The sequence below is a fragment of the Mycotypha africana genome, assembly GCF_025528875.1.
Source record: "Mycotypha africana strain NRRL 2978 chromosome Unknown BDF20scaffold_8, whole genome shotgun sequence".
NCBI classification, from domain to species: domain Eukaryota; kingdom Fungi; phylum Mucoromycota; class Mucoromycetes; order Mucorales; family Mycotyphaceae; genus Mycotypha; species Mycotypha africana.
The window spans coordinates 1,625,603-1,640,028 of NW_026515732.1; the positions used below are offsets into that span (position 1 = coordinate 1,625,603).

At 37.0% G+C, this 14,426-nt stretch overlaps 3 protein-coding genes across 3 annotated transcripts; 2 read left to right on the forward strand and 1 right to left on the reverse strand.

The window, feature by feature from the left end:
* Positions 1 to 641: 641 nt before the first annotated feature.
* On the reverse strand, positions 642 to 1,712 carry BDF20DRAFT_837708 (uncharacterized protein; the record flags this gene model as incomplete). The annotated part of the gene is made up of 2 exons (XM_053079083.1): positions 642 to 1,031; positions 1,629 to 1,712. 2 exons carry the CDS (start codon positions 1,710 to 1,712, stop codon positions 642 to 644), a joined length of 474 nt encoding a protein of 157 aa, XP_052934472.1.
* A 3,278-nt stretch (positions 1,713 to 4,990) lies between these two features.
* BDF20DRAFT_837710 (uncharacterized protein) lies at positions 4,991 to 7,839 on the forward strand (the record flags this gene model as incomplete). The annotated part of the gene is made up of 9 exons (XM_053079084.1): positions 4,991 to 5,245; positions 5,316 to 5,429; positions 5,507 to 6,266; positions 6,324 to 6,466; positions 6,539 to 6,736; positions 6,908 to 7,003; positions 7,095 to 7,338; positions 7,498 to 7,584; positions 7,679 to 7,839. The coding sequence occupies 9 exons, from the start codon at positions 4,991 to 4,993 to the stop codon at positions 7,837 to 7,839; spliced, it is 2,058 nt and encodes a 685-aa protein (XP_052934473.1).
* Positions 7,840 to 12,239: 4,400 nt separating this feature from the next.
* Positions 12,240 to 13,640, forward strand: BDF20DRAFT_837712 (uncharacterized protein; the record flags this gene model as incomplete). The annotated part of the gene is made up of 4 exons (XM_053079085.1): positions 12,240 to 12,281; positions 12,512 to 12,556; positions 13,167 to 13,381; positions 13,406 to 13,640. 4 exons carry the CDS (start codon positions 12,240 to 12,242, stop codon positions 13,638 to 13,640), a joined length of 537 nt encoding a protein of 178 aa, XP_052934474.1.
* Between the last annotated feature and the right edge of the window lie 786 nt (positions 13,641 to 14,426).

Sequence of the window (14,426 nt, forward strand, 5' to 3'; positions counted from 1 at the left end):
TACCATTGCTCCCGCCAACCAATCTGGGCTCCTGAGAGATTAAAACGTCAACATCGCTCTGTTACTACTGCTGATCGAAGTGCTGCAAATCCTCCGTCCACCCATCAAACCACAGATTCGCAGTTTGCCTAATACTGCGTTATTGCATGACAATTGCACAATAGATGAGTCTACCAATAGTGAGGACGATGGTGATCAAGACTATTGCGCCATCCGATGAGTTCCCTACAGACACTGACTCAAAAATGGATGAAGCTGAAGAAGCTCCGAATGGAACTGATGATATGGCCTACTTGGATTTTCGGCTCAGGACCTTGCTAGTCATCACATCAATATGAATAATATGCACTCCGAATATGTGTCACTAAACTGTAACGGTTTGGTAGACATATCATATTATTGAATGATAAGTCGAGATGTATGGCTTCAAGATAGGGCATTGATCGTTCGCCTACACAAAATAACAACTGTCTTTATTTCTGTTATCGCCTTATTCCTGTTGTAAAACTACTATCATTTGCTCAATTCGAAGGTGAAATTTGTTCTAGGACGCTCCGCAAAACGAAGATGTTCAATTTGTTTTCGTTCAAGTTGTGGCATAGCTAGCTTTCGCCAAGAAGATTATCTTTAACTGCAAGGCTTTAATGACTTTTTTCGTGATAACTTAAATTTCTTTGCTCTTGTATCTTTAATTTCACCCGTAAACTGATTAATATTCTTCCTGAGTAGTTGTAGGAAGTCCAGATTCTTTGCATACAAGTGTTGGCCTGAAATCGATCTGGCTCCACTTCTTGCCAAGGTAGAAAGTTATGCCGAGCATAACATGATATGTCCAATTGGAATTTAAGTACGTGATGCTGTTTACTTAGAAATTTGTTTTTAAGTTGACTGTCACAGTAATTACCCAATACATGGCTGACTACCATGTGAGCCTTAAAAGGAAGCTGTTGGTGGCAATTGTTTTTTACCAAACTATTATAATGAGATTTTTTGAGATGTGAAATCCATGCAGTTGAAGTTTTGTTAAGGCACTATAAATGTCACGTTCGTTATCACTATTGAAGCGACGTGCAATAATTGATCTATCATTTGAAAAATCATCAGAAAGAGCGAGTGGTAGGTGAAGAGCGAGTGGTAGGTGAAGTAAAGGGACAAAAAGTGTGTTTCTATTAGCAGATGTTAACTTTAGCAATTATCATAGATAGCTTAAAACAATAGGCAAAACATACCTCTTATAAGACCAGCAACACTGATGCTGATGGTTCAAGTTATCATTTGTTCCTCTTGTTCAAAATGTCAACACTGCAGAAACTTTGTTGTCCAGCTGTGCAACGAAGCAATCCAAGAAGATGTCTTTCGACTTCTTAGCAGGACTTACGTGCGTGTCTGCTACCTGAAAAGGGTGATTTGACCTAGCTTATAGAGACCGATCTCTTTCACTAAGTGTAATGCTAAGTTTTCACACGGCTCCTCACTGCTTGAATGAGCTTCCTTTGTGAAAAGGTTCTCACCCCATTTCAGCCAGGTTTCATTTTGAAAAAAATCATAGCCGATAAAGGAGTAGCCTTATTTATGCTACAAGATCAAGCAACGGGGTTTCAGGTGGTAGGTACTGGCATCTTCTTGACCAGGAAGAAGCGAATGACAGAATCCACGCTGGGTATTCTCAGGCTGCGGTTCACTGGTTCTATTACTCTCCAGTTCTGAATCATTTTATCTCAAAGCACCCCTTCAAAATCAGGAAGGTATTAATATCAAGAGGTACTTTACTGCACTAATTAACAGTAATGTGGAGTATAAAGAGCTGATCCTTTGCAACCAATACTTTTAATATTGCTCTTAAACTCTTCTTGTTGTCGATGCTGCAGGATCCTTGAATTTCGGCTTTTCTCCTCCATCGCATATTACTCATCGACCTAAACCTATTCAATGTTTAGCTTATGCTTATGCTGTTTGGGTCTTTCTTAACAATCCTCAAGAATTTTTCATATTTACATGGCACACATGAACCACTGCTTACAAGTATCCAATGGCAAGTTTCACGAAGATAAGTTCGAAGTTCTTTACCTTTTCTTAATAAAGGCTTCAATGATTAGCTGGACTGTGATTCTTCACTTCAGATCCATTCTTACATAACCCCTTCAACGGTTGGGGTCTGCTTTCAGATATCTGCGGTATTATATACTGTTTATTTACTCGTCAACGTCAACAATTCGAGGAACAGCTTTCGACTTTAGCTAAGCATGCAATGTTAGATCTATTTTCAACGGGTTGTCCATATTGGGTTGAGTAACAATTATGGATACCTGCGTTTTGCTCTAAATAAAATATACTTTACGCTTGTTCAAGCCCCACTCAACATTTCTTTTCCAAGCTACAATCCAAGATTTATCAATTTGTATGGCAAAACGAAGACGCCTAAACTATTCAAAATAATATCTTCTTTCCTTCCGCTATGAAAGTCTTCAAGTATAAAATCTTATCCATCAACATGTTGTACTTCACAAACGTTGGTCGTACTATATTCTCCCACCTGTCGACCACCCCAGGTTTTTGTATGATTGTATGGTCCAACATCTTCAGTACTTTAAACAGCCCGTTGTATATCTTCTTTTACCCTTTTTCAATGCCTATTGGAAGGATGATATTTGATTGTCTTTTGTATCAGCGAAGATATCATCACGAAACGGATGTGCTCTTTCTTATTGATATCTATAAGTAAATAGCAGGTTACCTCACGGGCATTATCTGTTAATGCATCAGCCTGTAATCTACACTGATGGTTAAGGTGAACTTTCCAGTTTTGTTACTTTATAGAGTAAGAGGACTTTATTTTTTACTCCATATACATCATACTAATCAGAACTTTACCTAGAGTAGCATTTCAGTTATTACTTTCTTATACGTTTGTAATCTTACTTTATCATGCTAGTGAATATTTGATGACAACATCGACGATATGCTCTTCTCTATCGATTTCGTGATAAATGCTATAATATTGTTCAGGATGCCAATCTCTTACTCAGTCACTTATTGTCTTTATCAACGGCAACCTTTATGTCAGCAATCATTAATTCCAACCAATCAAGAACCGTGTAAATTTCACGCACTTCTGCTTCTTTCTTCGGCGTAGTTCGTTCTCTTAGTTGCTAACCTTAGTCAGATCCATTCATATCACCATGGTGAACAGGCTTGCATACTTTTTTAGTAAGAGATATAAGTACCAGTAGACTTCTGTTCACACTATCTTTTTTTTAATCTTAATTTTGATGTTGAAAGTAAGCTCGAACTCTTGCGATTTTACATAAACTTGCTATTTCTATTTTCTTTTTTTTTATTTTCTTTTATTCTTTGGCCTTTTACCGATCAACTACCGTTGTGATATTCTCGATATCAGAAATAGTTATTTAGTTAAAGTAGTTAATAGTAGGAACTAGATAAATCAGCGAGACTGAACAAGAGTTCTGGGATGATTTTTATTTTGGTTTAGAATTTGAGATGGTCTTTTATATGAATGCGAGGTAGAACTAAGCTTATAGTGGAATTAAGAAAGTAGTAGTGACAACCGAGTAATATTGTTCCTGTTAATGAATTGTACAACGCCACTGAGATATATCTAGATTACCAGTAAGGTTGAAGTGTGCCTGATGACATTTTCCCCAGTGTGCCTGGAATCTTATTTGTTCCAGCACACCAGAATTGGTTAAGGCAGTAAATCTGGATTGTTTCTCATTTGTTATATGAATATAGAGGTCAGAACGTGATAAGCGTCATCTGTCAATATGGAATAGCATTTCTATCTTATATACTGTTTAGCCCTAGACATGTTCTTCAGTCTATTACTATATAGAGTACTACAAGCTACCAACGATTACTGGACGGCAAAGCATCCTCGTTTTCTGGCCAACAAGTTTCGCATTCTTGATTCTATCCAACCCCAACCGCGTTTGTGTGTGAATGTAAATACGTGCATTATCCTCGTCTACTCGACACTCATCCGAGATATTCTAACAACAAGATTGATTGTGCTTTAACCTTTCTTGTGGATATTTATCCTCCTCCTCCACCGAAACATTAACCCCATTGGCAGATGCATTATCTTTTAGCGACATGGTAAACACCCGGCTGTGGACCACTTCTCCTGTCAATCTAACAAATCTAGCAACTCCACATACAAGACATTCGACAGAACAAATATCATTCAATGAAGCTTCCGCCCGCCTTTTGAAGTATTATAGTATGTATCCTCTAGAATTGTTTATTATTGTGCTCTTACTCGTTGCGTCTTTGACAGAAAGTGCTTCACCGTTTGGTCTTGTGGCCAATCCCTCCAGACCTCTTTTTTGCACCGATGGCTACTCTCTTTTGCATTTTATCAGAGATTATCCTAAAGTCAGTTCAGCTGCTTGGTTTCTATTATTCATGGCTTCAATTGTTTATGCCCACTGAGGTTCCGAAGCCTGCCCAATTTATGTCAATAATTTCAACAATCCTTTGGCAATTATAAAACTTTTCTTGGCAGTACACTTCTGGCAATACCAGGCTAGTCCCATCTTTAATACTGGAGCGGTTGAACCTATCATTAAGGCGAAGATAAAATCCCTCTTAGTCTCTTACGCTATTTTATAGACGCAATTCCTATAGTAACAGCCTCCTATAGCAATTCCGTTCTTTCCAAGTCTATACTTCTCAACGTATGTCCTCATATACAAAAAGTTAAGCGAAAAGTTATTCTTGTTAGTGATAACGCTTTCTTTTGAAAACGTTGTCCCTTTCAAATGTGCGTCTTTTGTGCTTTTGCCTGATAAACGAGAGTTGACCGATGAGGAAACAAATAGGGGGCTTTGGGCGCTTATTGCTATTCCGCTATTATTAGTAAAGCATTCATTGTCATACAACATGATACACGAGCTTTAGATCTTCAAGAATTTATTCATCTCTCTTCCCCCTTTTTATTATTATCTCTTTACTCTTCGTTCTTCTTTTTATAATGACTTCATGTCCCTTAAATTGCCGTGGTTTTAAGATCACTTCCGACCAACTGAAAGTTGATGAATTCTTCTATACTACTCCTGCTGTAGATTGGGGATTTGAAAACTATCTTCTTTGGTACGCTGAGAAGAACGAGAAAGCCAAAAGCAATAACATTATTCAAGATTACAAAGATTCTCTAGACAAAATAAAAAACTGCCGTTCATTAAATGATGATATTATCAGTTATGCTGGTAGATTAAGCAGCAACTTGGTTCGTTACAAACAAAAATTACACAGCAAAATATCCAGACTCTGATTTTCTCATTGTTTGTTTATTGTAGCATAATACAAAAAAAAGAAAACGGAATCATAATGTTACCATTGACACTGTTAACGGTGTTGCCGTCAATAATGGAACCGTAGTTATTAACAATAACTATGAAAGTCGTGATAAAGTAAATCAACATGTAAAATCTAGAATACAGACAGTGTAGTTTGTTACTTATTACTGAAAGTCTTCCATATGATATAGGTTGATCACACAGATGAATCAACATCTTGGGATATAAAAAATCCAGAAGACTTATTTGACGCCTGGCGTCAATATTTAAATGAAGCAAGCAATAAACATGAGTACTGTACTGAAAAGTATCATGTCATTGAGTGCGGTTACTCTATCAAATGTAACCCGGAAATCCCTGATGAACTTTACAGTCAAAGTGGTTTACCAGAAGAATGTGTTATAGAAAGTCCGTTCATTTCTTCCATCAAGTACTCAGACAAAGTGCTGAACTATATGAAGACTAAAAGCTGGAAAGAAGTTGAGGCTGCTGTTATTGGCTCCTATGATGAAAAGCTCAAAATTGATCAAGAACAAATAGATTATGTTGAAGAGTACTTCCGTTTTTGCCTGTTATTGTTCAAGAAAAATAACCTTTATAGACGCCTCAGTGCTAGTGAATCAAACTTTAGCCGACTCTTAGTATGGCCCGCAGTCGAAGTTGCAATTGATTCAACTGAAGAAATGGTACTTTTACCCGGGGAGTATATGTTAAAGTCTTTTCAAGAGAAATACAAGGCGGATGGTTGCATCATTGACAATGAAGATAATGAAGTATTCATCCTTGAAATCTCCGGAAAGCTAATGCTAAATGAAAAGTGGAAGTATGGGTACGACCACGTAAAATGTACGTTCGGTGCATTGACGATCTTCAACTCTGCTTATAAGAAATACTTTTTTGCTACGGAGGAAACTGCAACGAAACTCCAAATTCCTTATTTGCATGCAATGGGTAAAGATATTTTTATTTATGATTTAAACCAGTGACCTCATCTAACTTAATGAATAGAGGATTCGTTACATTTGTGGGTATTGGAGCTTTACTCCAATAAGTTATATATCTCCAACAAAGCATTTAAATGTAAAATTCCTGAATCAATGAAAGATACCAAGAATATTCTTGCCATGGGCAATTTACTTTGGTGCTTGAAGGTATGTCCAAGTAGTATTATAAAGTGCATTCGAAAATCGAGGGATTAATTGCTCAAAAATAAAATAAAATAGATGAAGTTGGAAGGTGCCAACATTGTTTTGAAGGCAATGAAAGAAGAGCACGATAGCTATCAAGTTAGCAGAATGCTTCGCGGTGATGACTCTCGCCGTTCGTTAGTTGAGATGGTAAATGTCGATATCCAAAAGCCTGTAAAGGGCGAAGGATATGGTGTTGTTTTACCAGATGAAAAAGACGAAAATGAGTACTCTGTGCGTTTCACTGGCACAGAAAAATAATAAAGTTATAATTATCTAAACACCTTGATGTCTATTGCAAAAGCAATTATGAGATAAGCAACTTTATTCTGAAAAAGATAAATCTCGAATTTTCTTCGGTTTCATGGGAGGAAATCACTGATACCTCCATACAAATAGTAACAGATTTTTGACATAAATGTTGATTCAGCCAGAAATATTGCTTCGGAACTCGAGGAAAACAGATGCTTCGTCGCTGGGTCTGTCAATGTCACTGTGGAGGTAACAAAAAGTGATTCACTCAAAGGTTATCATCACTATATTCTAAAACATAAATTGACAAACAACGTACATTTAATGCATTATTATATAGGCCGATGTAGACCATGCCATTGCTAAAACACTAGAGCACTTTTCTTCAAAAAAGCTAGAGGGTGTTATTATAAGCAGTGGTATTGTCACGCCTCCAGCGACAATAACTGGTTATGGTCCAGATCAAGTTTTGACAAGCTATGCGCAGTTTGAACATGTCATTAGAGTCAATTTACTGGGCGCGTACTGTGTTGCACAAAAGGTTTCCGAGATATTGCTGAAAAATAATTCATTTAATAAAGATGGTGAGAGAGGTGTTTTTATAACTGTTTTCTCTATTTTGGGGATTGGACGGCCTTTTTGTATGTTACGGTACATCGAAGGGTAAACTGATGGAAAGAAAATAACGCATAGTTTCATCATGAACAGTAAAACTACTAATACTTTTTACAAATTTGATGTAGCTGGTCTTACGGGATTGACTCTTCCATTAGCTAAGGAGCTCTCATCCTTCGGTATACACGTCATGAGTATAGCGCGTGGCGTATTTAGTAATGTTTTTATTCGTCCATATTCACCGCACTCAACCGCTTTTTCACAGCTTTCCGTACTTATCTTTTCTGTGTGTGTAATTGATATCATTAGATACGCCCATTGTGGACCGCTCGAATAAGAATGCGCCTATAGCTCTATTTCCTCGACGCCTTGGAGAGCCAACCGAGTTTGCAGGCTTAGTTTTACGCGTGATAGATACACCGATGTTGAATGGTTCTGTGGTCAGACTAGATGGTGCATTGCATGTTTAAATACAGTTATAATCATTTTTTTATTCTGTTCCTTTGAAACAAAGCTTTACCCTTAAAGATAATTTTAAGCTACCAATGCATCTACTGTGAATGAAATAGTTGTGAACTGTAGTCAAGCAAATCTCTGTTGTATACAATAAATCTTTGAGGAACATCATGAGAGATGAGTAATGATATTGCTTTGCAGTTTTGTATCTTTTTTAAATTTAAATCTCTTTTTTGTTTGCATCGATATAGTCAGAAGGCTCCTTTAGCCATATGACTCTTAAGTATAACAATTATAAACAGACACTGTGAGTGAAACGAGCTATCAACCACTTGAAATCACCGTAACAACAAGTATAGATGCTTTTAGGAGAGAAGTGAATGAATGAAATACGCATCGTGGTTTCCATTAAAGACTCGGCTATTATATAAACTGAATAAATCTCCACTCTAGACACAACAACGTTTTCTCCAGAAAATAGTGAATAGATATTTTGTAGGCAAGAAAAAGGTATTCAATTGGGTTTAGGTATTAGCACAATTGCGTTGTGTCCATTCTTCTGTAACGATGAATGGAATGAAAAGGAAAGATCAGATAATACCATAAATATTTTTTAACATAGTTTAGTTTACGTTTATAATTGGGAAAATATATATAATCATAAATATGTGGTAAGACGAACAACAAATCTCCATTGTGGTTATATATGTACGATGGGTATGATGGTTATGATGGGTGGGTAAGCTGAAGAATCCAATTACTCCATCATTGATCGAACCAATGGACCGGAAGGTCGATTCACGTTTAAGCGTTCTTTAAGCAATAGGTTCTCGATTTCCTCTGCTTGTAAAAGTTCGAGCTATAAATGTTTAAATAAAATATTTGTTAGTATAATTAAATATCCCAATGCAGCAATCATTATCCATAGTCATCATCCAGCGTCCGTTTGCCTTACATAAAGAGTCGCCAATAATTCTAAAAACTCCAGCAACATCAACCCATCATCCCACCTTCTGGATATTTGCGCTGATCGTATTTCGATGTTTTTCCAACGGTGCTTATCGTGTTGAAAAGTATTTTGAAGATAACAATGGAGACGAATGAAGATGCTTTTATAGTAATAGATTTCCTCTTTTTTTAACTGCTTATTTTTTCTAAATCGCGTATCTTGGAATAACATGGCTGATTTTTCGATAAATAACGAACGCAACATATACCGAACAAGAAGTTATCGAATTGTTTTGACGTTTCAGACAGAGGAACAAATCAACCATTCAACCTGCAGAGAAGATTAAGAGTGATTAATGGGAATCGCTTCCTCTATGGACAAAACTACAAAACAAGAATATTATAATGATTTAAACGTTACAAGGGAGACAACCACCACGAAACCTGGACCGTGACTGAGGAGATCATAAGTCTTTTCTACCAAAACTCAAACAGTTCTGATACCATCCTAGTTGTCAACGCACGTTATAAAGAAGCAGAGACTAGTCGCTTGCATGGACGAGTAGCAAAAGGGATTTAGGAATAAACTACTTACCATTAAATCAGAGCAACTCTCAACCGAGAATAGCCTCCGCCCTCAACTTCTGGAAGAAACGTTGGAGAGTAACAAATGCTTTGCAATTCATGCCTGTATTCAAGATAAACAACTTGATGCAGATGCCAAAAATTACGCTATTAAGGCACACAAACTACTACCGAGCCGCAAACATTTGGAACAAATAGATTTAAGTAACAAGCAAAAAGCTTTCAACCAAAAGTGCATCACCCGATACAGTGTGGTTTACCTGACAATATAAATAGTAATGAAAAAGGCAATTCAAAATAACCAGGCACAAAATAGTATTTGATGGTTATTGAAATGTAAATGAGTTGTGTATTTATATTAATACAGTCAGACATACGGGGATGATAATAGCTATAACAGCTGACTGTATACTCCCTTGGAATAAATCTAATAAATAATTTTCAAGAAATTCAACGAATTCATACATGTTTGATATCGGTTCAGCTCTTGTTTATTACTAAAGTTAAGATGTATTATCTGATGTTGGTGATAAAGTGTCGATGTTGTATTTAAATACAACATAGCCCCCTTGGTAGACAGAAGTGTACCTTAAACCGAGTCAGAGATGTATTCATCATAGCAGATAAGGGTCAAGATTATATTAGAGCAGTAGTCAGTAGTATACAGTTAGTCAATAGAACCTGTTGAAAACCACATAGGGAAAAGTAGGGAAAGGCTACTATTTACTCGGGATGAATTGATTAATCCCTTGCCTTGACGGTACGCGTAGAGAATCTTGTGCTTATGGTAACATTTTTATTTCGCTTTCTTTTTTTTGTATTATGCTACAATAAACAAACAATGAGAAAATCAGAGTCTGGATATTTTGCTGCGTAATTTTTGTTTGTAACGAACCAAGTTACTGCTTAATCTACCAGCATAACTGATAATATCATCATTTAATGTGCTGCAGTTTTTTATTTTGTCTAGAGCCATTTTGTAATCATGAATAATGTTATTGCTTTTGGCTTTCTCGTTCTTCTCAGCGTACCAAAGAAGATAGTTTTCAAATCCCCAATCTACAGCAGGAGTAGTATAGAAGAATTCATCAACTTTCAGTTGGTCGGAAGTGATCTTAAAACCACGGCAATTTAAGGGACATGAAGTCATTATAAAAAGAAGAACGAAGAGTAAAGAGATAATAATAAAAAGGGGGAAGAGAGATGAATAAATTCTTGAAGATCTAAAGCTCGTGTATCATGTTGTATGACAATGAATGCTTTACTAATAATAGCGGAATAGCAATAAGCGCCCAAAGCCCCCTATTTGTTTCCTCATCGGTCAACTCTCGTTTATCAGGCAAAAGCACAAAAGACGCACATTTGAAAGGGACAACGTTTTCAAAAGAAAGCGTTATCACTAACAAGAATAACTTTTCGCTTAACTTTTTGTATATGAGGACATACGTTGAGAAGTATAGACTTGGAAAGAACGGAATTGCTATAGGAGGCTGTTACTATAGGAATTGCGTCTATAAAATAGCGTAAGAGACTAAGAGGGATTTTATCTTCGCCTTAATGATAGGTTCAACCGCTCCAGTATTAAAGATGGGACTAGCCTGGTATTGCCAGAAGTGTACTGCCAAGAAAAGTTTTATAATTGCCAAAGGATTGTTGAAATTATTGACATAAATTGGGCAGGCTTCGGAACCTCAGTGGGCATAAACAATTGAAGCCATGAATAATAGAAACCAAGCAGCTGAACTGACTTTAGGATAATCTCTGATAAAATGCAAAAGAGAGTAGCCATCGGTGCAAAAAAGAGGTCTGGAGGGATTGGCCACAAGACCAAACGGTGAAGCACTTTCTGTCAAAGACGCAACGAGTAAGAGCACAATAATAAACAATTCTAGAGGATACATACTATAATACTTCAAAAGGCGGGCGGAAGCTTCATTGAATGATATTTGTTCTGTCGAATGTCTTGTATGTGGAGTTGCTAGATTTGTTAGATTGACAGGAGAAGTGGTCCACAGCCGGGTGTTTACCATGTCGCTAAAAGATAATGCATCTGCCAATGGGGTTAATGTTTCGGTGGAGGAGGAGGATAAATATCCACAAGAAAGGTTAAAGCACAATCAATCTTGTTGTTAGAATATCTCGGATGAGTGTCGAGTAGACGAGGATAATGCACGTATTTACATTCACACACAAACGCGGTTGGGGTTGGATAGAATCAAGAATGCGAAACTTGTTGGCCAGAAAACGAGGATGCTTCGCCGTCCAGTAATCGTTGGTAGCTTGTAGTACTCTATATAGTGATAGACTGAAGAACATGTTTAGGGCTAAATAGTATATAAGATAGAAATGCTATTCCATATTGACAGATGACGCTTATCACGTTCTGACCTCTATATTCATATAACAAATGAGAAACAATCCAGATTTACTGCCTTAACCAGTTATGGTGTGCTGGAACAAATAAGATTCCAGGCACACTGGGGAAAATATCATCAGGCACACTTCAACCTTACTAGTATCTAAATATCTCACAGTGATGTTGTACAATTCAATAACATTAACAATATCACTCGGTTGTCATTACTACTTTCTTAATTCCACTATAAGGTCAGTTCTACCTCGCATTCATATTAAAGACCATCTCAAATTCTAAACCAAAATAAAAATCATCCCAGAACTCTTGTTCAGTTCGCTGATTTATCTAGTTCCTACTATTAACTACTTTAACTAAATAACTATTTCTGATATCGAGGATATCACAACGGTAGTTGGTAAAAGGCCAAAGAATAAAATAAAATAAAAAAAAAAAGAAAATAGAAATAGCAAAGCTTATATAAAATCGCTTACTTTCAACATCAAAATTAAGGTTAAAAAAAATAGCATGAACAGAAGTCTACTGGTACTTATATCTCTTACTAAAAAAGTATGCAAGCCTGTTCACCATGGTGATATGAATGGATCTGACTAAGGTTAGCAACTAAGAGAACAAACTACGCCGAAGAAAGAAGCAGAAGTGCGTGAAATTTACACGGTTCTTGATTGGTTGGAATTAGTGATTGCTGACATAAAGGTTGCCTATGATAAGACAATAAGTGACTGAGTAAGAGATTGGCATCCTGAACAATATTATAGCATTTATCACGAAATCGATAGAGAAGCGCAAATCTTCGATGTTGTCATCAAAAATTCACTAGCATGGTAAAGTAAGATTACAAACGTATAAGAAAGTAATAACTGAAATGCTACTTTAGGTAAAGTTCTGATTAGTATGATGTCTATGGAGTAAAAACTAAAGTCCTCTTACTCTATAAAGTAACAAAACTGGAAATTTCACCTTAACCATCAGTGTATATTATAGGCTGAAGTATTAACAGATAATGTCCGTGTACCTGAAACCCCGTTGCTTGATCTTATAGCATAAATAAGGCTACTCCTTTATCGGCTATGATTTTTTTCAAAATGAAACCTGGCTGAAATGGGGTGAGAACCTTTTCACAAAGGAAGCTCATTCAAGCAGTGAGGAGCCGTGTGAAAACTTAGCATTACACTTAGTGAAAGAGATCGGTCTCTATAAGCTAGGTCAAATCACCCTTTTCAGGTAGCAGACACGCACGTAAGTCCTGCTAAGAAGTCGAAAGACATCTTCTTGGATTGCTTCGTTGCACAGCTGGACAACAAAGTTTCTGCAGTGTTGACATTTTGAACAAGAGGAACAAATGATAACTTGAACCATCAGCATCAGTGTTGCTGGTCTTATAAGAGGTATGTTTTGCCTATTGTTTTAAGCTATCTATGATAATTGCTAAAGTTAACATCTGCTAATAGAAACACACTTTTTGTCCCTTTACTTCACCTACCACTCGCTCTTCACCTACCACTCGCTCTTTCTGATGATTTTTCAAATGATAGATCAATTATTGCACGTCGCTTCAATAGTGATAACGAACGTGACATTTATAGTGCCTTAACAAAACTTCAACTGCATGGATTTCACATCTCAAAAAATCTCATTATAATAATTTGGTAAAAATCGATTGCCACCAACAGCTTACCTTTCAAGGCTCACATGGTAGTCAGCCATGTATTGGGTACTTACTGTGACAGTCAACTTAAATACAAATTTCAAGTAAACAGCATCAAGTACTTAAATTCCAATTGGACATATCATGTTATGCTCGGCATAATTTTCTACCTTGGCAAGAAGTGGAGCCAGATCGATTTCAGGCCAACGCTTGTATGCAAAGAATCTGGACTTCCAACAACTACTCAGGAAGAATATTAATCAGTTTACGGGTGAAATTAAAGATACAAGAGCAAAGACATTTTAAGTTATCACGAAAAAAGTCATTAAAGCCCTGCAGTTAAAGATAATCTTCTTGGCGAAAGCTAGCTATGCCACAACTTGAACGAAAACAAATTGAACTTCTTCGTTTTGCGGAACGTCCTAGAACAAATTTCACTTTCGAATCGAGCAAATGATAGTAGTTTTACAACAGGAATAAGGCGATAACAGAATTGAAGACAGTTGTTATTTTGTGTAGGCGAACGATCAATGCCCTATCTGGAAGCCATACATCTCGACTTATCATTCAATAATATGACATGTCTACCAAACCGTTACAGTTTAGTGACGCATATTCGGAGTGCATATTATTCATATTGATGTGATGACTAGCAAGGTCCTGAGCCGAAAATCCAAGTAGGCCATATCATCAGTTCCATTCGGAGCCTCTTCAGCTTCATCCATTTTTGAGTCAGTGTCTGTAGGGAACTCATCGGATGGCGCAATAGTCTTGATCACCATCGTCCTCACTATTGGTAGACTCATCTATTGTGCAATTGTCATGCAATAACGCAGTATTAGGCAAACTGCGAATCTGTGGTTTGATGGGTCGACGGAGGATTTGCAGCACTTCAATCAACAGTAGTAACAGAGCGATGTTGACGTTTTAATCTCTCAGGAGCCCAGATTGGTTGGCGGGAGCAATGGTAGCTCGGAAAAGGCAGCACACGGTATAATACAGATAAGATGCCTTCACGCGGCAACTTAGGGTGTAGGGTATACTTC